The sequence below is a fragment of the Saccostrea cucullata genome, unplaced genomic scaffold (assembly GCF_032062105.1).
Source record: "Saccostrea cucullata isolate Sc308-1 unplaced genomic scaffold, CSIRO_AGI_Scuc_v1 ctg1522, whole genome shotgun sequence".
Classification (NCBI taxonomy): Eukaryota; Metazoa; Mollusca; class Bivalvia; order Ostreida; family Ostreidae; genus Saccostrea; species Saccostrea cuccullata.
In genome coordinates, this window is record NW_026926149.1 from 44577 (window position 1) to 70822 (window position 26246).

The 26246-nt window shown below is 34.1% G+C and overlaps 2 protein-coding genes across 2 annotated transcripts; one reads left to right on the forward strand and one right to left on the reverse strand.

Moving 5' to 3' along the window:
• Positions 1–15820: 15820 nt before the first annotated feature.
• On the reverse strand, positions 15821–17395 carry LOC134270945 (uncharacterized). The gene has a single exon (XM_062753215.1). The coding sequence runs from the start codon at positions 17042–17044 to the stop codon at positions 15821–15823; it is 1224 nt and encodes a 407-aa protein (XP_062609199.1). The 5' UTR covers positions 17045–17395.
• Positions 17396–23602: 6207 nt separating this feature from the next.
• Positions 23603–25778, forward strand: LOC134270946 (uncharacterized). Its single transcript, XM_062753216.1, has 2 exons — positions 23603–23671; positions 24087–25778. The coding sequence occupies exon 2, from the start codon at positions 24693–24695 to the stop codon at positions 25776–25778; it is 1086 nt and encodes a 361-aa protein (XP_062609200.1). The 5' UTR covers positions 23603–23671; positions 24087–24692.
• Positions 25779–26246: the final 468 nt, after the last annotated feature.

Sequence of the window (26246 nt, forward strand, 5' to 3'; positions counted from 1 at the left end):
ATGCACATTAAAGAAGCTATTACTAATAAAACACATTAAATTTTTAGCGATATTCAATTTTAGCGATCTCATCACCCTCGCTAGTAATGCCAAAATTAAATCCTTGCTAAAAATTCTACTTATACGGTGGTTTGATAACATAAATTTTTTAATAATTTGAAAACAATTCACTAAACATTCGCCTGATTTGTTGAACATACTCTCGGGGTATAATTATCATACATGACCTCTACAAATATCTTTAAGTTAACTATGTGAAACTTTATCACATAGTGTTAATTTAAGGTGGTTTAAGAAATGATCTCATTGGGTAAGGTGGTGCCATAATAGGGTATCAAATCATAAAATGAATTATAAGAAACTTTTGTTAAATCTCCTCAACAACCAGTAATTGTAGATTTTGGGTTATTCTGTTTAAGAACCTATACAAAATACACGCCTGAACTTCTCAGGCGTCTGGTTATAACAATGTAAAGAGTTAGATACCATAAACAGCGGCCTTTATAATTATATTGCAAAACAATGGTTTACTGCAAGAAAATTTAACTACCAGAAATAAAAAGGTTGTTTCTTTGGCTTTCCTAAGACATATTTCCTTCATAGGAAGTCAAACTAACAAAATATATTGGAAGGGGGCAATATTATATACATCTTCTTTAGATGAAACCCCTGAGAATCCATTCAAGATGCAATAAGTAATAATGATCCAATAAATTTTCCGAACAGCCTTTACGTTTATTTTAAACCACACAGGTCTTTTCATCGCACTTTTGTCGTCTTTCTTGTGTAAGGATGTGTTTTAAATTAGAGGTACTGTGAAACATGGACTAAAAAAATGTATACCTTCATATGCACTCCCATATTAGTATAATTTTGCTGACGGCAACCCGAAATTCCACTCAAAACATAAAAAAATGCAATAATGATTCTGTAAAAACCTAATTTTATTTCTTAGTGGTACAATATTATGAAAAATGTTGACAGTATCAGTGAATTTGTTATGGGAAACCACATGTTATGTTATCCATCAAAATGTTAGAGAACAGATGCATAATGAAATAAGATTATGTGAAAGTCTTATTATATTGTATTAATCAGAGGTATAGGAGTAGTTTTAGATAAGAGATAGAAACACAAAAGTGTTACGGACACGTAGACTGACGCACGGAAGGACGCACAGCCCTATCACTATAGGCATACTTCTCCCCAGGGGTGTACTTAAAACTGCAAAATTTGTTAAATTGGTGTCACTCTCGAAACATCTGAGGAATTCTTAAGATCGTTTCAAAATTTAATAAACATATTTATGAGTTTCAGATACGAAATTAAGTATAAATATACGTTTTTATTGCTTATTGATGCATTATATCTCCTAGAACATATTTGTTTTTACAGATTCAGCACCAAATCATGTAGACGAAAAGCAGCCTTTATCCGAAGAAATAAGAATTTTACTTCTCGGAAAAACAGGAAACGGAAAGAGTTCAACTGGCAATACTATTCTAAATAGATATGAATTCGAAGCTAAACTCTCTGCTGCCTCTGTTACTAATAAATGTTCTAAGGCAGAGGTTGACATAGATGATCTCAAGACTATAGTCATAGACACCACCGGTCTTGTTGATACTGGACGTAAAGACAAAACTATGAAAAAACAAATGAAAAGGATGTGGAAGTTATGTGAAGGGCGTCTCCATGCCATCATCGTTGTAATGCAGCCGGCTGCAATCCATGATGTTGATGTTGAGGTTTTAAATAACATTGAAAAACTTTTTGATAATGTCGACAAAGATTTTAAACAGTTTGTGATAGTTTTATTTACTAGAAACGACATTTTAAAAAGTAAAAAAGTGGACCTCAAGTTATTTTTAGCTGATTCCGCAAAAAACGTTAGAAAATTACAGAACTTCATTTCAGAATGTAACGACAGACTGATTCCATTCGATAATACATTTGTCAACAAAGATGGAAAATATGCAGATCCTGAAAATTATCAGCAGGTACATGACCTTATAAACATGATAAGGAATAATATAAAAGATCTTGATCAACCATACTTAAAACTTGCGTAGTGAATTTTTAGGGACTATAGGTTACCTCTGCGTCTGTCCGACATTCATCTAGCTGTCTAGATGTCCGTCCATCCGTCTATCCAGCTGTCTGTTCTACTTGGTTTTCCGGACTTTTTCCCTAAACGGGTGCAGATATTAAGCTGAATTTTGGTATGTGAGTGCATCTTAATGCGCTACGGCTCAAGTTTGAATTTCGCTTTATTGACTTTTCACATAATTATTGCATTTTTTGTAATTTTTCATAATGGTTTGAGATCGAATCGGGTTCGTGCTGCGCTGAACACCGATAGTGATCATGGTAAATATGACGCGAGGAAAAGACGTTATAAAAAAGGGAGATAGATTTTCATCTTCATGTGGATTATTTAACGAGGTTAAAGGCATTCAGAACTTCAAAATCAAGCTGTTTTAACTCGTTCAGAACTTTTGTAAACATGAAATGACATCCTGAAGAAAAATGGAAACCCGGTAGGAGACATGTATTGCTTCTGTGATACTCTCAAAATGCTTGTTTATGTTGTCATTCAAAAGCATGAAAAGTCTACTTAAGTACAGCTATTTGTAAGAACCAGGCAGGGGGTGATTCATGACCAATTCAGATTTTTACAAAATTTTAATATGTTGCTTCATGGACCAAGGGAACATCATTGGACAGCATAATTTTTTTGGTCAACCTGTGTTGCCATGGAAACAATGCACCATATAAACGTACATGAATTTAGCAATAATTGAACACAGGAACAGAGCTTTTTCGATGAAAATACCATAAATAAATCTTTTTTTCCTAAGAAGTACATACAAAATGATAGATGATTACCATACGGATAAAATTATATAGGATTTATTAAAGGTACTGAATTTCAATTAAATATAGGTCATTTCATAAAATTCACTTTTCACAATATTTCTTCAAATCCAACATATTTTAGAAGCATATTAAGAAAAAGGCCTGCACGTTAAAGAAATCTGATAACATGGGATAAAAAGAGCACATTCTTAATTTTAATAAAATTAAATAAAACCCATGGGTTTTTTAAAAATATTCTGTTACCATGGCAAAAAAATGTCACAAAAATTCATTTTTCAAAATAATAACTGTTTTTAGGAGCATAGTAAGAAAAAATGCCACATTTTAAGGAAATCTGATAATGTTGAATAGAAAGAGCACTTTCTTAATTTCAATAAAATTAAATAAAACCCACGGGTTTTTAAAAGATATTCTGTTACCATGGCAACGAAATGTCACAAAAATTCATTTTTCAATTTTTCACAATAATAACTGTTTTTAGGAGCAAAGCTGTAAAAAATGCCACATGTTAAGGAAATCTGATAATGTGGAATAGAAAGAGCACTTTCTTAATTTTAATCAAATTAAATAAAACCCATGAGTTTTTAAAAAATATTCTGTTACCATGGCAACAAAATGTCACAAATATTCATTTTTCAATTTTTTACAATAATATCTGTTTTTAGGAGTAAAGTAAGAAAAAATGCCACATTTTAAGGAAATCTGATAATGTGGAATAGAAAGAGCACTTTCTTAATTTCAATAAAATTAAATAAAATTCACGGGTTTTTAAAAGATATTCTGTTACCATGGCAACGAAATGTCACAAAAATTCATTTTTCAATTTTTCACAATAATAACTGTTTTTAGGAGCATAGTAAGAAAAAATGCCACATTTTAAGGAAATCTGATAATGTGGAATAGAAAGAGCACTTTATTAATTTCAATAAAATTAAATAAAACCCATGGGTTTTTAAAAGATATTCTGTTACCATGGCAACGAAATGTCACAAAAATTCATTTTTCAATTTTTCACAATAATAACTGTTTTTTAGGAGCATAGTAAGAAAAAATGCTACATGTAAAGGAAATCTGATAATGTGGAATAGAAAGAGCACTTTCTTAATTTCAATAAAATTAAATTAAACCCATGGGTTTTTAAAAAATATTCTGTTACCATGGCAACAAAATGTCACAAAAATTCATTTTTCAATTTTTCACAATAATATCTGTTTTTAGGAGCATAGTAAGAAAAAATGCCACATTTTAAGGAAATCTGATAATGTGGAATAGAAAGAGCACTTTATTAATTTTAATAAAATTAAATAAAACCCATGGATTTTTAAAAGATATTCTGTTACCATGGCAACGAAATGTCACAAAAATTCATTTTTCAATTTTTCACAATAATAACTGTTTTTAGGAGCATAGTAAGAAAAAATGCTACATGTAAAGGAAATCTGATAATGTGGAATAGAAAGAGCACTTTCTTAATTTCAATAAAATTAAATTAAACCCATGGGTTTTTAAAAAATATTCTGTTACCATAGCAACAAAATGTCACAAAAATTCATTTTTCACAAAAATACCCATTTTTAAGAGCATATTTAGAAAAAATCCCACATGTTAAAGAAAACTGAAAGCATGGGATAGAAAGACCACATTCTTAATTCTAATAAAACAAAACAAAACCCATGGTTTTTTCAAAAATATTCTGTAACCATGGCAACAGAATATCACAAAAATTCATTTTTCAAGAAATTACCAAAATACATCATTTTCAGAGTATGTTGTGGAAAAAATACCACAAGCACAGAAAAAAATGATAATATAAGATAAAATGTTCTCCTAAACCTTGCAAATATTAGATAAAACCAGTGGATATCTCATAAATTTTTGTAACCATGGTAACAAATTATTCTGGAAAATCTCCATAAAATACAAAATAATTATCGACTAATATACATGTATTATTTTCACAGTTTATTGTAAATGCATGAAAATATATCTCACTCACTCACTCGGTCGTCCTTAGACGATGAAAATATATATTTTTTTTTAAATATGCTTTTGTGATTTGTATCTGGTTACCATGACGACATCTCTAAAAATATTGTATTTGCCTATACACTTTAGCCAATGAGATTCCCTTATATGAAGAAAAATGTATGAGTGGCCATTAGGTAAGATAATGAAAAACACAACAATTTTTTTGTACCCACAACTTTTTTTAAACAAATATTCAGACATGTGGTAACTGTGATTAACCATTTTTGAGACATGATCTAAATATTTCAATTGTATTCAAAGCAATTTTAAAAAATCATCTGTAAATGTACACTTTGCTGAAATATATTAGTTTACAGTAAAGAAATCTTGAAAAAAAAAATGTCAATTTAACATTATAAAGTGTATCAAAAGTAAAAAAAAATCCATGTTCTTGACTAGATAGGCAAACTAAAATTCAAAATTTTATGTTGAAGGGGTGTAATATTCAACATCCTTGGGTGTATCCTAGTCTTGGTTTCAATAAAACCCCTTTTAGATTTGGAGGAGCTTAAAAATCAATATCCTTTGTTTCTGGTCTGGATTTCTTTTTCTTTTCAAAGAGTTTTAAACTGACAGTGTCTTTATTAGATTTTTTGGCCATCATTTAGAAATGTGCCATTGAGATTATCTGTATCAACTGTACAAGTACATCTATGTGTCCTGGCTGCTAAATATTTGCTCCAGCTAAATCCTCTGACATAATGCATGTAGTTGATTCATCAATCTGGAAAAATATAATTCAAAATTTGAAATTTGTTAATGAAAATAGGCATTCCATAAAGCAATTTTTTCTTCTTGCTGTTGAAGGAAGAGAGTAGCTAAGGTTCGTTTTCTCTATGATCATGATCATGAATACAAGAAGACCATGGTCCATAACACTCACCAGAGTAACTGGCCATTCTGTTCTACACCAGATTTTCCTACTTGTAATACCTTTTGTGGTTAAGGCCTTTTCTTAGGGGGAGGAGGACATGATTTAAACAATTTAGAATCTACACTTAATCCCTGGATGCTTTAATATAAGTTTCAGCTTTTCTGACCCAGTGGCTCCCCATTTTTCTCTTTTCTTGATTATCACCCCTTGTGAAGGGTCTTAGCCCTGCCAAGTTTGGTAAAAATTGGCCCTGTGGTTCTTGAGAAAAACCTCAGCTCTACAATTCTTCTCTAAATTTTCAAGTAATGTTACCCCTGTTTTAACCCTCATCCTATCCTTGCCTCAAGTAGTTAGCTGTTATTTGATTCTAAATATTAGTATGACTATTACAGCCTTGCTCACCTGAAAAGGGTTTTTTTTTCAACAACAAAAATTCTGTTTAGATATGCTGCATTTTATAAATTTTACTTTCTAACTTTCTACTGATTTTAGATTCCAATATTCAAAGAAACATTTGTATGGATTGAACAAAATAAAGAAGATGATACTGTGTTACATTTACAATAATACATCTTTTACTCATATTTGGCTTCCACATACATGTAACTGCAGTAAAACTTGTTTAGTACAAACACAGACATTGTGAATTCACAGATATAGTGAAGTCCTCTTGGATCCCCAACTATATAAATATTAAAAATTACAAATATGGATATAACTAATTATCGATATAGCGAAGTACTTTTACAGGTCCTAGTTTGTTATAACCGAGTTGTACTGTACATATATGTGTAGATAAATGAATTAACAAGAGACCCAGGGCCACATCACTCACCTGGTTTGGATAAAAATCAAAAATCAGCTTTGTATTGAAAAGCTTAAAAGCATATTTGGTCCTGACCTCTCCCTGTAAGGGAGAGAGAGAGGGGGAGGGGTATGATTGAACATAACTGAATCTACACTAAGGATGCTTACAGGGTACTTATTTTTGACTAACTGAGTTTTTCCCTACAAGTTAGAACTTTTATTGTGGCCCCACCCTATACAGGGGGGGGGGGTGTCATAATTTGAACAAATCTACACTACAAGAAAATGCTTCCATATGTATATTATAATAACTTACTGGCTTTTCTGTTCTTTAGAAGAATATTTTTAAAGGATTTATTTCTCTACATGTAATTCTTATGTTAAACTTTGATTGGCCTTTGTGGTCCCACCCTATCCCAAGGGTCATGATTTGATCAAACTTGAATCTACACCACCTGAAAATGCTTTCATATAAATATTACCAATCAAGGCTTGCTGTATCCAAAAAGAAGATAACAAAATATTTTTTTTTTTATATATTCCTATGTTAAACTTTGATCATCCTAATGGCCCCGTCCTACAACTGGGGTTCATGCTTTTGAAAAATTTGAATCTACACTACCCGACAATGGTTCCACGTAAGTTTCATATTTCCTGGGCCATTGATTCTTGAGAAGATATCAGTAATGCTATTATTTTTGTAATTCTCTCCCCTTGAAGAATGACAATGACAGACAAAAGACAAACTTTGATCAGAAAAGATCACTTGAGTCTTCAACTCAGGTGAGCTAAAAACTTCAGAGAATCAAAAGCAGAAGAAATACCTGTTTCAAAGTCTCTTAATGGCAGTGTTCACTATAATTCAGCCCTTAGTCAGAAGGTCCTTGATTTCTAAACGAAAAGGAATGTTCTTAATGATAATTAAAAAAAAAATGCAAGTTGTCAACACAAATACCGAATTAGCTAATGATACATAAATAATATAAAGTATATATAACACTAACATTAGTTGAATTGATAATCTTTTCTTGGTGACTTTGGTCCTCAATTTTTAAGTTTACATTACCTCAGCTGTGCAGTTGTTGTCAAAGGGGATTTTGAAATTCAGAACAAGGCTCAGATTGCATCTGAAATGATAACAAATCATGAAATTCATCATATGACAAGAGAATGCATACATTTATATAACAATTTAGCTTTTGAATTATTGATAATTAAATATTTATTTACGTTGCCCCCTCCCTCATGTACCAGTGATATCATCATGAATTCATACTATTAGTTATAAATTGAAAAAGAGTTATAGTTTTGTAGGATCAAATTTTATTTTTTAAGTTTCAAACCTTTAGATGAAAACATTGGCAGAAACCCATGCATATTGTATGAGCTCTTATATTTATAAATATCTCTCTTTCTATGTGTGTATATATTTGCTTGTAGGAATATTTGGGAAGCCCCCCCCCCCCCATTTTGATAGGGTTTATTGTCTTTATTCAAATTTTTCAGGGAGGTTAACACCCCCTCCCCGTTTCAACTGATAAAACCATAACAGTATTTTATTGGTTTTTTTGCTTGTCAATTAAATTTTATAGGACTCCTCACCCTTATTTATAATTCAAATAAAAGGAAATGCATTTAAAGAATATCATACATATAAAAGTTTGGAAATATAGAGTTTGAAAGGGCACAATTTTACATTTTGATTAAATGAATAAGAGAAATAGTAATTATGGTTTTGCCATAACAAATTGGCTTCTTTCAGGGCTTAATTAAATATTCATGATTTTAAGAAGGACCCATTGGCCATTCCAAAAACAGTGTTTGAAATAAGTGCGCCTGACCGCCCGATACGCACAAATTTTGCTGTGGGCTTACCAATTTGCACATATAGATTCCCAGCTGGACTTGTTTAAAGTTTTCATTAATTAAAATTTATTAATTTGATTAATCACTTCCGAATCAACTAATGGTATCATGAGCAGTACAGGATTTGTGATTCAAAGGGGGGAGGGGGGGCGTGTATAAATTTGTTCAGGCAAGGGGTCTAGATCGTGATGTTCCAAAGTACAGTCATTTGTTAGTCATACCATAGTTTGAATGAAAAGGGGGTCCAGGGGGCAAAGCCCCATAAGCTCCTGAGATTTTGTGTGTTAAAAGTAAAATTAGGCAAAAAAATAATGGTATTGTATGAAAGTATGGTATTATTAATATAATACTTTCCTATAGCAAAACATGGACACATATTATATTCATATGGGAGGCGGGGGGGGGGGGGGGGTATCATTTACTCATTGCTCACAGTACCAGTACCTCTAGTTTCAAAAATCAATTTTACGAAAGACAATTATTTTCTCAAGACAAGCTGGTAGATTTTTAGCAGGACTGGTAACTTTTACTAGCAGTCAGCCTGTATGTTTGTTATCAATTTTTCTTGACTTTCCCCTTTTTTAATTTGAAAAAAAATAGTCAATAGTGTCTTTGTTTATACATTAGTATGTGTTATGTATTAAATACCTGATCTAAATATGACATCCATAGAGGCGCCGAGGCATAGAAAAAATTATGCTCCATCCAATCTCTGCGTGTGGCTTTCACTGCTTCTTGCTATGACTTCATGTATGTTTAGGTCGAGGACTTCTTCCAGTCGACTGTGTATATTGCAGTACTAACGGAGTATCGACGGAAAGGAGAGATACTCATCATACTGTAATCCCCAGCAGCGAGATAGTGTTCAAATTCCAGTACAAAATTAAATGTTTCCCCCAAAATTAACTGAATTTAAGTAGTTTTGATGTTATTATTAAACAAGTTAGCTTTTTCAAAACACTCAAACTCTGTTCTCATTTAGCATGTTTAGGAAATAAAATTTTGTTTTTGTCAGATAAAATTAAGCAAATTGCAGGCAGTTTTTTTTTATCCTAGGCTTATATTTCTAATAAAAATTTTAGACTTACATGCCCCTTGGATGTATGAAAACTGGCAAAACTTCCAAAATGAAGATGAAATTACACACATTTCTTAATCCTCACCTTCTAAACTGAAGAGTTAAATACACTCTTTCCAACTCCTTTTACTAAAGAGTGCCAAGGGAGATAACTAGAATTTCATGTTTTTACAAAATTTAAAATCACAATATCTATTCGTAATTAGAATAACCCATGGGTTTTTTAATTGTTTTTTACTCTTTGATACTAAATGTTCAATATTTATTAATTCATATTCAAGGAGAGTGCGGGCCTTCTTAAAAAATCACCTGCACGTACAGACACCTTTCAATGGATATTGTTGACTGTTTCAGTATATACTGAATTCATTTTTTAATCAGCTATGCATGAAATCCATTTATAACTGTGATTAAGTAATTAGTTTGATGTATCTTAATGTAAATATGATAGTTTTTAAAAAATCTATGACTATCATGAATCACTTATTTTCATTTCTGCCTGGTTCTTATAAATAGCTGTACTTAATATGTACTTTCAGGGAGATAACGACTGTTATAATGTAAATAGTTACAATGCCTGTTCTACTGTAATTGACAATGACTGTTATAAGAACTGTAGTGTCGTATAATCTTCACCAAGTGCAGATTGTATTATGCGTTTTGTTTGCTTGATGATTTTTTCACTATGACAAAAACTTTATTTAGTCTAAACAAAGCAGGTAGTACAGGATTCTGGTAGAATAATTGCAAATGTTCCACTTTATACAAAGCTTTACTTTTTAAAGGTAGCATCAATATGAAAATATCATTAAGTACATTTTTTTTTTTTACATTTAAGGCAATTGTTACAACCAAAAAGATTAATTGACTGATATATATTTTTTATGGATATATTGATTCTATTTGTAACGCGAAAATTAAATATTGGGTTAAACAATATGTGATTATGAAAAATAAATACCGATGCAAGTTTCTTAAATGCAAGTCAAACTCCTAATTTAAAGGATATTACCCAGATAAATGACTTGTTGTCATTGAGCAACCCTATGAAATGTGAAAGCCAAAGCCCTCATCATTCTAAAGATGTAGCCAAGTTAAAGGACTGGTTTTATCTTCATTTGGGCCAAATGTAAAGGTCAAAGTCAAATGGTCAACTAAAAGTGCCTTTCTCTATATGACATTTTTTGCCATGCGTCGCATTTATGTTTAACTTTGTGGTTGTCACAGCGAAAGGTGGAACTCACTTGTTCACTCCTTTGGCATCAGATATTGACCAGAACTGTGTGGTCTCTGTGAAAAAGATCTTTTTCTTATTGTTTCAACGCGGAAACATGAAGCACCTTAAGCGTAACCTTCAGAGAGAGACTTTAAAAATATAAGTTTGTGCTTGCGCACAGTACCAAATGTTCTGTGTTGCATACTCGCACTTGTAGATTTGTTGCATGTACAATTGTGAGCGACATTGTTTATGCTGTTCACATTTTATTTGACATTTTAATTCCCTCCTTTTTGTTTGTATTAATGCTGTTTATTATGTACATAATTTAATGCGCTGTAATCTTTTTGTACAAATAAATGTTAAATGAATTAATGAATGCCATTTATTTATTTTTCTAGCTTATGTACCTTACGTAAAGTCTACTAAATATACGTTAATATTTCTTTTGTGGAGCCATTTAATTCAAGGGGGTTTATGTTTGTTTGCAATTAAAACGTATTTTGCGAGCAACTTGTAAAGACGATTTGCGTGAATACATAATGCCAGCAGTATTTATAAATATCATATATATATATATTTATTCAATGAAATACAGAAAAAAATAAAGATATTGAGGCAAAACTCTGGTAATACCTCACCTGGGGTACCATTAGCTCTCTGGATTCGATATTATATATTTTTTAAATATTTATCACAGAATTAAATACAATACCCATACGAAAATGTGTAGTTGACCGTCAACTAGTCGTCAACTAGCCGTCAGTGTCACGACAGCCGTCGTGCTCTGTCCAGTCAGATATAACAAGATTTTTTTTTCTATTTACAATTTTTTATCTATAAATAAAATCAATAAAAACTAATATTCACAATATATTTACACAGCTCTTATTTACAATAAATAGAACTTAAAGTCTCTATTAATCCTCAATATCGTTGACTCTAAACCACGTCTATCCAGACACGACCCGTTTCACGACGGACTCCCGCCAACTGGCTCCCAGTGGGTATCCCGGTCTGATTAAGGTGGTCACCAACACACACACACGGCTAGATTATTGGATTACATCAGGAACCTTTGAATTAAATAACATTTTTAAGTCACAAGCTACGTATACAAAAGAAAAACTCAAGTCACCATTGACTACAATTGCACTTATGGCACACCATACAATCAGTCCCGGTAATTTTAACCGAACACTATTATAATAAGAAAAACGTTAAGAATACACAACATCTTAACAAAAGTGGTTTTAACTATTAAACCCACAACACCGACTTTATAAGCGGCAAAACAAAATAGCCTACGTGCGTATATAACTCAGTACATTGCACAAAAATAGAACAATAAACGCATGAGTAACTCTACCCAGCAAAACCTGTATACGTAAATAGTAACAAAAACATTAATTAACTCAAGTTCTTAAATAGTTCTACGTTTTAAATGTATTACTCAAAAACTTACATATGAAATAAAAAACAAACTTACCCCTTTGGAGAAATGGTTACCGTTGAAAGAAAAAATTTAGCCACTCATCTTGGACTGTATGTCAACCATTTAAAAGCTATGAAAACGTGGACCCTGGTTACCTGGTCAGCTATGCAGCGATTTAAATACCCCAAAATACAATAGGTCGTAACTGACCAATACCTGCAAAACTTAACTGAGGTTCAATAAGGTAACAAAAGTATAGAGGTCCAGTAAAGGGTAAATAAAATAAAAACCATAAACATAATGTAAATGCAATTAAAATTAAATATTGATTGTGACAATATCTCCCCAACATAAGAAAGTTCAACGAACTTTTGAAAAAAAACACAATCAATTATAGCATAAAATCGACTATATATAATTATATACATATCTAAATTCTGCTAAGACAATCAGCTCCTACATTTTCAGAACCCTTGATGGAAATAATGCGAAACCTGTATGGTTGCAGAAGTAATGCCCAGCGCATCAGACGTGCATTAGACACCTTGGCTTTGGTAAGATATACTAGTGGTTGATGATCTGTCTCTAGAAGGAATTCCTTACCATACAAATACCTGCGGAACTTTTGAACTGCCCAGATTATCGCATAGCACTCTTTCTCGATTGTAGAGTAATTTACCTGACATTTGGAAAGTTTCTTGCTAGCGTATGCGACAGGTTTCTTCACACCATCTTCGTACTGCATCAAAACTGCCCCAACACCACGATCTGACGCATCTGTCTGTAAAACAAAGCTTTCATTTAAATCAGGTAGTTTGAGAACTGGTGTTACCGTTAAAGCGTTCTTGAGAGTGATGAATGCATTTTCTTGTGGCTCTTTCCAAATCACTTTGTTCGGCTGGCCTTTCTTGGTAAGATCTGATAAAGGCGAAGCAATAGCTGAAAAATTCGGAATGAATTTACGATAGAATCCTACCAGACCTAAAAATGATCGCACTTGCTTCTTCGTTGAAGGTTGGGTAAAGTTGTGAATGGCGGAAACTTTGTCAGGAAGAGGTCTAAGTTCTTCATTTCCTGCAATATGTCCGAGACACTCAAGACTCCGGTAACCAATAAAGCACTTACTTGGTTTCACAGTCAAATTCGCCGCACGAAGTCTTAGCAGAAGTTCCCGAATCACACTAACATGTTCCTGAAATGCTCGAGTGTACACAATCACATCGTCTATAAAGTTATCCACACACTGCATTCCGTATAAGAGCTTACGCATCAGGCGACTGAAACTTGCGGAAGCGTTTATCAAGCCAAAGGGCATCACCCTGAATTGAAACAAACCAAGTGGCGTTTGGAAAGCGGTGATCTCCTTCGCTGCATCATCCAATGGTAACTGCCAGTATCCCTTAGATAGATCAAATTTGGACACATATTTACAGCCAGATAATTGTACATAAATATCATCAGCACTTGGAATGGTTTCTGCATCGAAAACAGTTACTTTATTAATTGCACGAAAATCGATACAAAACCTGTTCGAACCGTCCTTCTTTTTCACGATGACTATCGGGGAACTGTATGGACTCGTCGAAGGCTCGATCACTTCGGCTTCCACCATCTTTCTTACCTCGTCACAAACAACGTCTTTTGAAGTAAACGGCAGAGGATAAGGTTTGGTGCGAATAGGCTGGTCACTAGTCAACTTGATATGATGAACTCCGAGATTCGTCAAACCAGGTACATCTGATAAAACATCTGAAAAATTCTCTAGTAATGTCTTGACTTCTGCTTTTTCATTCTCAGTTAGTTCATCACTTACTTTCACATCTGCCGGTCCCTCATTTTTCGTTTCTCCTAGAGAATCACACAACAGCTCATCGTCGCTCTCTCCATCATCATCTAGATCGAGTACTGCGGCGCCTACAACACCTAGAACACCTGTCTCATCATTACTCTCGTTTGCTCTGTCAATGTACAACTTCAACATATTTGCATGTAATGTTTTGATTTTTCCATTCACGTTAATTCTGTAATCAACTTTTCCTAGTCTCTCTATAATTTCATATGGACCTTTCCATTGCATTTGTAATTTGTTACTGGCAGTTGGTAAAAGAATAAGAACTTTCTCACCTTTTGACATTTGTCTGTTCCGTGCTCCCTTGTTATAATACTTCCGGTATTTCTCTGACGACTTTTGTAGATTCTCTCTCGCTAATCTGCACGTAGCTTCTAGTCGTTCCTTCAAATCAACAACATACTGGTATGTAGTTCTAACCTCTGAATCTGCTACTTCTTTAGTCCACAACTCCCTCAAAATCTTCATAGGTCCTCTAACTTCGTGTCCGTAAACCAGTTCAAACGGTGAGAATCCTAGACTCTCCTGTGGTGCATCACGGTAAGCAAACAATGAGGCTGATAGATACTTATCCCAATCAGTAGGACGTTCCGCACATAACCGTCGGAGTATCTGCTTCAATGTACCGTTGAACCGCTCGACCAGTCCATTGCACATGGGGTGGTACGGTGTCGTTGTTAACTGTCGTATAGAAAGTAAACGACTAACCTCTGTCATCAGCTCGGATGTAAATTGTGACCCCATATCCGTGAGCATTTCCTTCGGTACTCCTACTCTACAAAATACATCTACCAGAGCCTCAGCGACTCGTTCAGTGTCAATTCCTTTTAAAGCAATTGCCTCTGGGTAACGGGTAGCAAAGTCAACAATAGTCAAAATGTAACGATTACCCTTACTGGTTGCTGGCTGGATAGGTCCTACCAAATCGACAGCTACACGTCTGAACGGTACCTCAATAATAGGCATATCTCCGAGTGGTACCTTTGTAGTCCTGCCTTTCGGAGTAGTACGTTGACAGATGTCGCATGATCTGCAGAATCGACGTACGTCCGCTTGAACTCCCGGCCAATAAAATTCTGCAAGGACTTTGCTGGCTGTCCTGGAAGTACCTAGGTGACCTGTCATAATAGATTCATGAGCAAGCGAAAGAACTTTAGTCCTATATTTCTTTGGAACAACTAGCTGTGTAAAACGTTTACCATTCAGATGTTTATCTGCCTGGAAGACACGATAAATGATACCTTTTTTACTAATGTAAGATACCTTGGAGTCGTCGTCTTGTCCTACCAAAGAGCGTATCTTGGCTAACGTCTCGTCTTTCTCCTGTGCTGCCTTGATGTCGTCAGGACATATCTCAGCGTCAATAATATCTGGAACATGAAGAGATTTAGTCTTCTTACCTTCCTTTTGAGCTTGTTGCCTTGTCACTACTGCATGCGCTTGATAAGGTGTCCAGTTTCTATCCGGATCCTTTGGATCTCTTGCGTTGGGGATGTTCCCTATGATCAAGGAATACAATGGATTTTCTAAACACCAAGCGTCTATTTCACCCACAAAGTAAGGAGTGTCTATTTTCACTCGCGCAACAGGTGCCTGAATCCTAGATCCATCCGCCAGAACACAAATTCGATGATTTCCCGTAAGCTGAACATCATCTATCAAATCCCTACGAACTACAACACCGTTACAACCAGTGTCTCTAAGCACTGTCACAAAATGTTCATTTAACTTGCCCTTACAGGTAGGCATATCTTCAAGAGATGCACTAACGTTACACGATGAAGTGTTTACAAGGTCCATTGAATTTGACGCCATCGAAAATGTTGATGTGTTTGTAAAGGAAGTAAAAGTTCCACACTTGCCTTGTAATTCTGAGTTCTTTGTCGTAGATTCCTTTTCTGTACGATCAACACGACAACATTCAATGAGTTCCGGTTCTTCTGAGTCTGGTGGCACTGAGATGCTATGTGGCCCAGTCTGTCACACTTGAAGCAACGAACTTCTTTCTTCATTGGAGTTTTCATGGGTTGAAACTTCAATCCTGGCTTCTGATCTCGCTGTTCCTGTTCTCTCGATGCCTGACTTTTTCCTGGAGAGTTCTCTTTCTTGCTAAAATGAACTAATGTCTGAATGTTAACACGCCTTGCCTCTCTAAACTGATCTGCTAAATCACACATTTCTCTGATGTTTTTCGGTATGCGTTCTTTCAAAAACAATGTCAATTCTTTGTTACACATAAACAGAAACTGATCCCTGAGTATCAAATCGTAGAGGCCATCAAAAGTCTTGTTAACTCGACCAAGTTCAATCCACCTATCGAGATAACTACCGAGACGAACAACAAACTGTGAAAAAGTTTCCCCTACCTCAGGTCTGCTCTTACGGAACTTTTGACGAAATCCATCCTCCGTCTTTTCAAACCTTTTTAGTAACGCCGTCTTCAAAGCATCATAGTCCAACGCTTTCTCCTGCGGCAACAGTGCATACACATCCAGTGCACGACCTCTGAGTAGTGCGCTCAAGTTAACAGCCCAACTGTCAAACTTCCATTTCTGTGCTGCAGCGTACCTTTCAAAACGTCTCAAATAAGAATCAATATCATCCTTAACTTCATCGAATACAGGCATTTTTGGAAACTTTGCATTACTAGGATTTTCTGATTTCGTTTCTGACTCCTTTACAGCTAACTTTTGCTCTAAGGTTTGAATAGTTTGCATGAATTTACTCTCAATCTCTTCCATACCTTTCTTTTCCTGTAGTTTGAGTTTCTCAATTTCAAGTGCTTCTCTACTGAGATGATACTCCCTGTCCTGCTTCTCTTTCTCCCTTTCCGCCGCTCGTAGCTCACGCTGATGTGCCTGTTGTTGCTGTATAAACTGCTGCAAGTCCACACCAGTCAAGTTCAGACTCTGTCCATATTCTGCAAGTTCTTTCAATGTCGACATTGTAATAGAACTTAACACTAACTGACTAAATATGAAAAATATTACTACAATCCAGTAGAACAACATTGATTTTCAAAACAAAAATGAAATGTGGAAAATCTTTCTCAAAAATGTGTATACTAGTATCTCAACAGATAAATTAAGTATACAAACTCAATTCATACGAAACAAAGCAACGGTAACCTAGCTTTCTCCATTTGGGGCTCCATCAATAAACCAAGTACTCACACCCTGAGACTGTCAAAAATCTACAAACTCTTTGACTGCAAAATACAACAAAAATGATTAAAGAAAAAAAAACATAAGTGTAATATACAAAAATACTCCTGACTGAACAGACTAATCCCACTTCTGACACCAATTTGTCACGACAGCCGTCGTGCTCTGTCCAGTCAGATATAACAAGATTTTTTTTTCTATTTACAATTTTTTTATTATAAATAAAATCAATAAAAACTAATATTCACAATATATTTACACAGCTCTTATTTACAATAAATAGAACTTAAAGTCTCTATTAATCCTCAATATCGTTGACTCTAAACCACGTCTATCCAGACACGACCCGTTTCACGACGGACTCCCGCCAACTGGCTCCCAGTGGGTATCCCGGTCTGATTAAGGTGGTCACCAACACACACACACGGCTAGATTATTGGATTACATCAGGAACCTTTGAATTAAATAACATTTTTAAGTCACAAGCTACGTATACAAAAGAAAAACTCAAGTCACCATTGACTACAATTGCACTTATGGCACACCATACAATCAGTCCCGGTAATTTTAACCGAACACTATTATAATAAGAAAAACGTTAAGAATACACAACATCTTAACAAAAGTGGTTTTAACTATTAAACCCACAACACCGACTTTATAAGCGGCAAAACAAAATAGCCTACGTGCGTATATAACTCAGTACATTGCACAAAAATAGAACAATAAACGCATGAGTAACTCTACCCAGCAAAACCTGTATACGTAAATAGTAACAAAAACATTAATTAACTCAAGTTCTTAAATAGTTCTACGTTTTAAATGTATTACTCAAAAACTTACATATGAAATAAAAAACAAACTTACCCCTTTGGAGAAATGGTTACCGTTGAAAGAAAAATTTAGCCACTCATCTTGGACTGTATGTCAACCATTTAAAAGCTATGAAAACGTGGACCCTGGTTACCTGGTCAGCTATGCAGCGATTTAAATACCCCAAAATACAATAGGTCGTAACTGACCAATACCTGCAAAACTTAACTGAGGTTCAATAAGGTAACAAAAGTATAGAGGTCCAGTAAAGGGTAAATAAAATAAAAACCATAAACATAATGTAAATGCAATTAAAATTAAATATTGATTGTGACAGTCAGCTAGTCGTCAACTGATAATGCAAAAACAGTAACAGTTGATCACAAGGAGCTGAATCCTTTTCTGAAAAGCGTTCAACTGATTTGCATAAAATGGCCAGTTGACCATTAGTTGAATGCTAATTATTTGAAATTTTCATGCAAAACAAGAGTTGACTACTTACGTGAACAACTCAGACTTGTTAGAAAACTTCTTCCACGCTACATTTATGTTGGGTTCAAAATTACATTATCATAGACCGGGTTTGTTATACCATAATTACAACAACCAAGATTTGAATCAGTACATGTGTGTTATTTAGTAAGGTGGAAAATTTATTTTGAAACATTATTGTCTTCGTAATGATTCAGGGTGTGAAATATCTCATGTTCTATTGTAAATATGAAATTTAATTACTGTAGTTCACTAAATTTTTGCGACACCTTATTTTCGCGAGATAGTCATTGACTCTTGATTTTTGCGAACTGTGGTCGTTGCTCTATATGTTCTGAAGGAATACTATTATACGCGAGAATTTAATTTTCGCGAGTACATTGTCCTGCGTAATTACGCGAAAATAAAGTTCTCGCGAATAAAAAGTGATTTACAGTAGTTGTTTTTCTAAGTTGTTATCTTTTAAACAGATACTAGGATAACTGTAGCCAAAAAAAGAAAATAGGTCCCAATTGTGTACTTTTTTAAATATTATGAAATTTTGTCATGCATCGAGTGTTTTGTTTTGTTTCTTGTTGTGTTGGTAAAAATATGCCATTGCTTTAGACTAATTATATATATAAACTTTCTGTAGAGAAAATGAAGAGAGCATGTAGCAACCTATGAGAGTGTGTCAGCTCAATTTATTTATAAATTATTTAGATTTAAATAAACATTTATTTCAATTAAGAACCTCAATTGTTTTGACTTTTTATATTTTTTCAAGAACGCTGCCTGTCTTCATTTTCAATTCTCCCTCCATTTTTTTCGAATAATGTATGCAACCTACGTGCACTGACTAATGGAGTATTCAACTAGCGGTCAACTGCAAAGGAAATATATAGAGGAGTATTCAACTAACGATCAACTGCAAAGGAAATAGAGGAGTATTTAACTAGCGGCCAACTGTAAAGGAAATAGAGGAGTATTCAACTAGCGGTCAACTGCAAAGGAAAAAGAAGAGTATTCAACTAGCGGTCAACTGCAAAGAATATAAAGGAGCATTCAATAGATTGATAAAATGAGTTGTTCTCTCATTTGAATGGAAAAAATTCAACTAATGGTCAATTGACGGTCAGTTGACCATCAACAACTGAATACTCCGACTGAATTCTAATAGTACTTTTTCATATGGTAGAAAAAGAAGGGGGATAATTCATATTATTTAGAATTGTTGATATTTCATATCTACACATCCAAGTTTCCAGCAAAACGCAAAAATCTGTCAATATATATATTTTTCACTAAGACTAAAAATGGCATAAATAATATAATCAATATCTTTTGAAAAATGCCTTATTATTTCAACAAAATATCTCTATCAATTTTTTTTCAACTCAGGAAACCGAATCAAATAAATTAGCTGTCGGTGCAACTCAGACAACGTCAAAACATAGCTAGTAATGTATGTGGAATTTTTTAAAATCGTGCTTATAGTAACATTTATTTTTTTTTAGTTACCAATATATAGATCTAAAATAGTTTTGTAACCAAAATATTGCGGAGATATTTATTTTAAAAGACAATCACTATCTTCAGAAACCTAACCAACTGAATTGTTTAATAACAGTATTCACGTAGGTTTATGACGTCCTGCAGGATTGAGTTGCTCAAAACTCTGGTTAAGGTTAACCACTGGTTAAATCTCTTATCCAGTGGTTAACTTTTAACCATTGGTTAAATTCTGTTGCTAAAATTTATCCACTGGTTAACTTTGCTATCCAGTGGTTAAATATTGGCTAAAGTTAGCCATTCCACAGAGGTGGGTTAAGTCTCTTAACCTAATCCTGGCTTCTAGATTGTTGTTGATATAATTTTGGCAGACACAGAGGAAACAGAGAGTTTTTAGACATTTTCATCATGATTTTGATGCATCTGAGTTTTGTACAGGTTTTTGATTTTGATTGGACCAGAGTTATGTCGCCCAACCATGAGGTCAATTCCCTTTCAGCCCTCAGTCAGGTAGAAATGGCTCTGCGGTATTACGCTACAATAATATGGAAACCATGAAATTGGTTTTCATAAATCAAGTGTATCCGAGAGTGTCCGAGATGTATCACAGGCGCTACTGAACATATCATCACAGTTTATTAAGTGGCCATCCCTAAATGAGAAGGTGATAATTAAGAAAGGTTTTTATTCAATTGCTGGATTTCTGTAGTTGGTGCTGTGGACGGCACGCATGTCATTGCTTTTGACTATGAACCTGCTTATGTCAACCGTAAGGGGTATCACTCGATCAACACCCAGGCTATATGCAATCATGAAGGCAAGTATTCTTTAAAGAAAAACAAATAATCCTTTGAATGTTAAAGTAGATCAAAAACTTCAATATTGCCCAACCAATTAAAGAGTGCATGCCAAAGGTCCTGTTTCAATTAATTTTATAAGTTAAAGTTTGTACTCGAATACATTCGGATTTTTTTTCATATCAAGTTGTTAATTTGAGTAGATTGCGACTAATATTTTTTTCTTTCCCTTAAATTTATGCCTTACATTTTGAAAATAAAATCTCCTACAGGCAAATTCACTAACATTTGTTGCAAAATGGCCTGGCTCCAATCACGATTCATTCATATTACGAGAATCTAATATCGGGGCCTACCTTGAAGCACATCACAGGGGCTTGGATATTGACGGTGTTCTACTTGGAGACAGTGGCTATGCTTGTAGCAGATATCTTGTGACTCCTTTTCTACGTCCAACATCAGAGTAAGAACACATTTTCAAACTATTTATAACACATTTTACATGACAGTTTCCACCCATCATGATAATGATGTTTACAAAATTTTGAGTAATTAAATACCTTCCCATCTAGAGAGTTCTAAAAAGGGTACATAATAGATTTTTTTAAATAAAAAATATAAAAACACAATAAAGTTCTCATTATTATTTTAGAGCTAGTAAATTTATCAAATGAATGAATTTAAGAATATTTAGTAAGAATATATGTCTAAAGAAATCTAGTATATTCTAATGAATGATGAAAATTTTTAACCTAAGACATGAAACAATTAGTTAATTAAGACCCTCCAAAAGTCTGAATCCATGTAAAATTGAACTAAATACTTGGGTATATTTTTCTATCATTTAGAAATACTTTTATAATCATTAATTGGTATACCTTAATTTTTTTTTTTTACTTTAAATGCTTTTGTGTAAAAAATTATATGATATGAGGGGGGGGGGGCAAAAATTAAATGTAAATGTTAACTAATTACACACTTCTTGGAGTTTGTTTCCAGTGCATCTCTGATAATTTTGCGTGCTATTGTACATATTGCAAATAAACTGGTTGATATAGATGCTCATCACATTCTATATCTGTGTTCTGTTGTTTATTCGCTAAGATACTTAGAATAGAAATATTATATGTTTGGATAAGTGAAACGAAGGAGAACATAATAGCTAGTCTCGTTTAACCAGACGCTCGACTGTCTCCGTAAATGGTCTATCCCTGTATTCGTGACAAAAAACAAATAGAATTGTTCGACTAAGGGGAGAAAAAACATCTACATTTTCAGAGTTGTATCTCTATAAAAAAAAAGAAAACAAGAAGTCTCTGTCGAGACTGTAGCTCCATTGGTTTGTACTTATGATAAAGAACGAGAAAAGTAGCAGTAAAGACTTAAAACTTTACAAAAGCAATAAATAGAATAATGATCCTAGATTAAGTCTCTTTTTGAGGCAAGATTGCATTAAGACTACAACTGTAGGAGTAGCTTTTAATAAAATTTCATAGAATTTTCAATTTAAATTACTATGGTAACATAAATCATCAAAATCAAAAACACAAAACTGATAATTATGTATCTCAATGTAGTTTGCTTGTGTGCCAAGTTATATCAAAATCAGACCAAAACTGTAGGAGGTTGTATTATAAATGTATTTCAAAAAAATTCTATTTTTAGCAACCACGGCAACACCGCTCATCGAAATCAAAAACCGATACACAGAATTATGTATCTTAGTGTATTCTACTTGTGTGCCAAGTTATATTGAATTCAGACCAAAACTGTAGGAGGAGTAGCAATTTTAAAGTATTTTAAAGCGGCACAGTGAGTCAAAATCATATCTTAATTTTAAGATATCTGTAGCATACAGAGAAAGACTTATGAAAATTATGAGTATATAGCGAAGATATGACAATTAAACTTCAAGAATTGACTGCACAATATAAGTACCGGAAAAACAAAGGTTGTATCTACCGTTTCGTTGTTTCGTATATGTCAAGGTTACACAACTCTTATTTTTAGCTCAAACTTGTAAACAACATTCAACTGGAGCATGCAAAGGTGGTTTCCTGAGAAATATGTTAACAACTTTTTTAAAAGATTAAATCAATTTTTTTGGTCTTCTTACATTCATTCGTGGATACCTGAGATCATGGTAACTATGGAAACTTATTCAACACTTTTCTGCGCACGCGTACAATAGGGAGGAAGAAGTACCAGGGTATTTTGCAATATTTTCGTTCTGGGGCATACAGAAATTATTTTTACTTTTATTTTCCCCCATAAAAATATAATTTTTAGGTTCTGAAATCTGTAATTTTGTGAAACTGAATACTTTTAGGAATTGAACAAAATTTACAGAGGTCATGCGAAAATTCTACATTTGTCAATTTTCCCCTTTGTGCGTCACTGTGCCGCTTTAAAGAAATTTCTATTTTTAGTAATCACGGCTACACCGTTCATCGCAATCCAAAACCGATATACAGAATGTTTTATCGTAGTGTATTCTACTTGTGTGCTTATAGTTATATTGAATTCAGTATTGCACCATATATACTTTCTTTTTAAAGTCAGGGGTTCGACTCCGCCTGGTATCACTTATAAACAGATTGTCACAATCAATATTTAATTTTAATTGCATTTACATTATGTTTATGGTTTTTATTTTATTTACCCTTTACTGGACCTCTATACTTTTGTTACCTTATTGAACCTCAGTTAAGTTTTGCAGGTATTGGTCAGTTACGACCTATTGTATTTTGGGGTATTCAAATCGCTGCATAGCTGACCAGGTAACCAGGGTCCACGTTTTCATAGCTTTTAAATGGTTGACATACAGTCCAAGATGAGTGGCTAAATTTTTTCTTTCAACGGTAACCATTTCTCCAAAGGGGTAAGTTTGTTTTTTATTTTATATGTAAGTTTTTGAGTAATACATTTAAAACGTAGAACTATTTAAGAACTTGAGTTAATTAATGTTTTTGTTACTATTTACGTATACAGGTTTTGCTGGGTAGAGTTACTCATGCGTTTATTGTTCTATTTTTGTGCAATGTACTGAGTTATATACGCACGTAGGCTATTTTGTTTTGCCGCTTATAAAGTCGGTGTTGTGGGTTTAATAGTTAAAACCACTTTTGTTAAGATGTTGTGTATTCTTAACGTTTTTCTTATTATAATAGTGTTCGGTTAAAATTACCGGGACTGATTGTATGGTGTGCCATTAGTGCAATTGTAGTCAATGGTGACTTGAGTTTTCCTTTTGTATACGTGGCTTGTGACTTAAAAAAATGTTATTTAATTCAAAGGTTCCTGATGTTATCCAATGTTAATCTATCCATGTGTGTGTTGGCAATGAACTTACCAGACCGGGATACCCACTGGGAGCCAGTTGGCGGGAGTCCGTCGTGAAACGGGTCGTGTCTGGATAGACGTGGTTTAGAGTCAACGATATTGAGGATTAATAGAGACTTTAATTTCTGTGTATTGTAAATAATAGCTGTAAAAATATGTTGTAAATATTGTTTTTATTGATTTTATTTATAGATAAAAAAATTGTAAATAGAAAAAAAAAATTTGTTATATCTGACTGGACAGAGCACGACGGCTGTCGTGACAAATTGGTGTCAGAAGTGGGATTAGTCTGTTCAGTCAGGAGTATTTTTGTATATTACACTTATGTTTTTTTTTCTTTAATCATTTTTGTTGTATTTTGCAGTCAAAGAGTTTGTAGATTTTTGACAGTCTCAGGGTGTGAGTACTTGGTTTATTGATGGAGCCCCAAATGGAGAAAGCTAGGTTACCGTTGCTTTGTTTCGTATGAATTGAGTTTGTATACTTAATTTATCTGTTGAGATACTAGTATACACATTTTTGAGAAAGATTTTTCACATTTCATTTTGTTTTGAAAATCAATGTTGTTCTACTGGATTGTAGTAATATTTTTCATATTTAGTCAGTTAGTGTTAAGTTCTATTACAATGTCGACATTGAAAGAACTTGCAGAATATGGACAGAGTCTGAACTTGACTGGTGCGGACTTGCAGCAGTTTATACAGCAACAACAGGCACATCAGCGTGAGCTACGAGCGGCGGAAAGGGAGAAAGAGAAGCAGGACAGGGAGTATCATCTCAGTAGAGAAGCACTTGAAATTGAGAAACTCAAACTACAGGAAAAGAAAGGTATGGAAGAGATTGAGAGTAAATTCATGCAAACTATTCAAACCTTAGAGCAAAAGTTAGCTGTAAAGGAGTCAGAAACGAAATCAGAAAATCCTAGTAATGCAAAGTTTCCAAAAATGCCTGTATTCGATGAAGTTAAGGATGATATCGATTCTTATTTGAGACGTTTTGAAAGGTACGCTGCAGCACAGAAATGGAAGTTTGACAGTTGGGCTGTTAACTTGAGCGCACTACTCAGAGGTCGTGCACTGGATGTATATGCACTGTTGCCGCAGGAGAAAGCGTTGGACTATGATGCTTTGAAGACGGCGTTACTAAAAAGGTTTGAAAAGACGGAGGATGGATTTCGTCAAAAGTTCCGTAAGAGCAGACCTGAGGTAGGGGAAACTTTTTCACAGTTTGTTGTTCGTCTCGGTAGTTATCTCGATAGGTGGATTGAACTTGGTCGAGTTAACAAGACTTTTGATGGCCTCTACGATATGATACTCAGAGATCAGTTTCTGTTCATGTGTAACAAAGAATTGACATTGTTTTTGAAAGAACGCATACCGAAAAACATCAGAGAAATGTGTGATTTAGCAGATCAGTTTAGAGAGGCAAGGCATGTTAACATTCAGACATTAGTTCATTTTAGCAAGAAAGAGAACTCTCCAGGAAAAAGTCAGGCATCGAGAGAACAGGAACAGCGAGATCAGAAACCAGGATTGAAGTTTCAACCCATGAAAACTCCAATAAAGAAAGAAGTTCGTTGCTTCAAGTGTGACAGACTGGGCCACATAGCATCTCAGTGCCACCAGACTCAGAAGAACCGGAACTAATTGAATGTTGTCGTCGATCGTACAGAAAAGGAATCTACGACAAAGAACTCAGAATTACAAGGCAAGTGTGGAACTTTTACTTCCTTTACAAACACATCAACATTTTCGATGGCGTCAAATTCAATGGACCTTGTAAACACTTCATCGTGTAACGTTAGTGCATCTCTTGAAGATATGCCTACCTGTAAGGGCAAGTTAAATGAACATTTTGTGACAGTGCTTAGAGACACTGGTTGTAACGGTGTTGTAGTTCGTAGGGATTTGATAGATGATGTTCAGCTTACGGGAAATCATCGAATTTGTGTTCTGGCGGATGGATCTAGGATTCAGGCACCTGTTGCGCGAGTGAAAATAGACACTCCTTACTTTGTGGGTGAAATAGACGCTTGGTGTTTAGAAAATCCATTGTATTCCTTGATCATAGGGAACATCCCCAACGCAAGAGATCCAAAGGATCCGGATAGAAAC

Bases quoted from the DNA above. Each gene is read 5' to 3' on its own strand.
- LOC134270945 (XM_062753215.1), bottom strand. From the start codon at position 17,044: ATGTTGTTCTACTGGATTGTAGTAATATTTTTCATATTTAGTCAGTTA.
- LOC134270946 (XM_062753216.1), top strand. From the start codon at position 24,693: ATGTTGTTCTACTGGATTGTAGTAATATTTTTCATATTTAGTCAGTTA.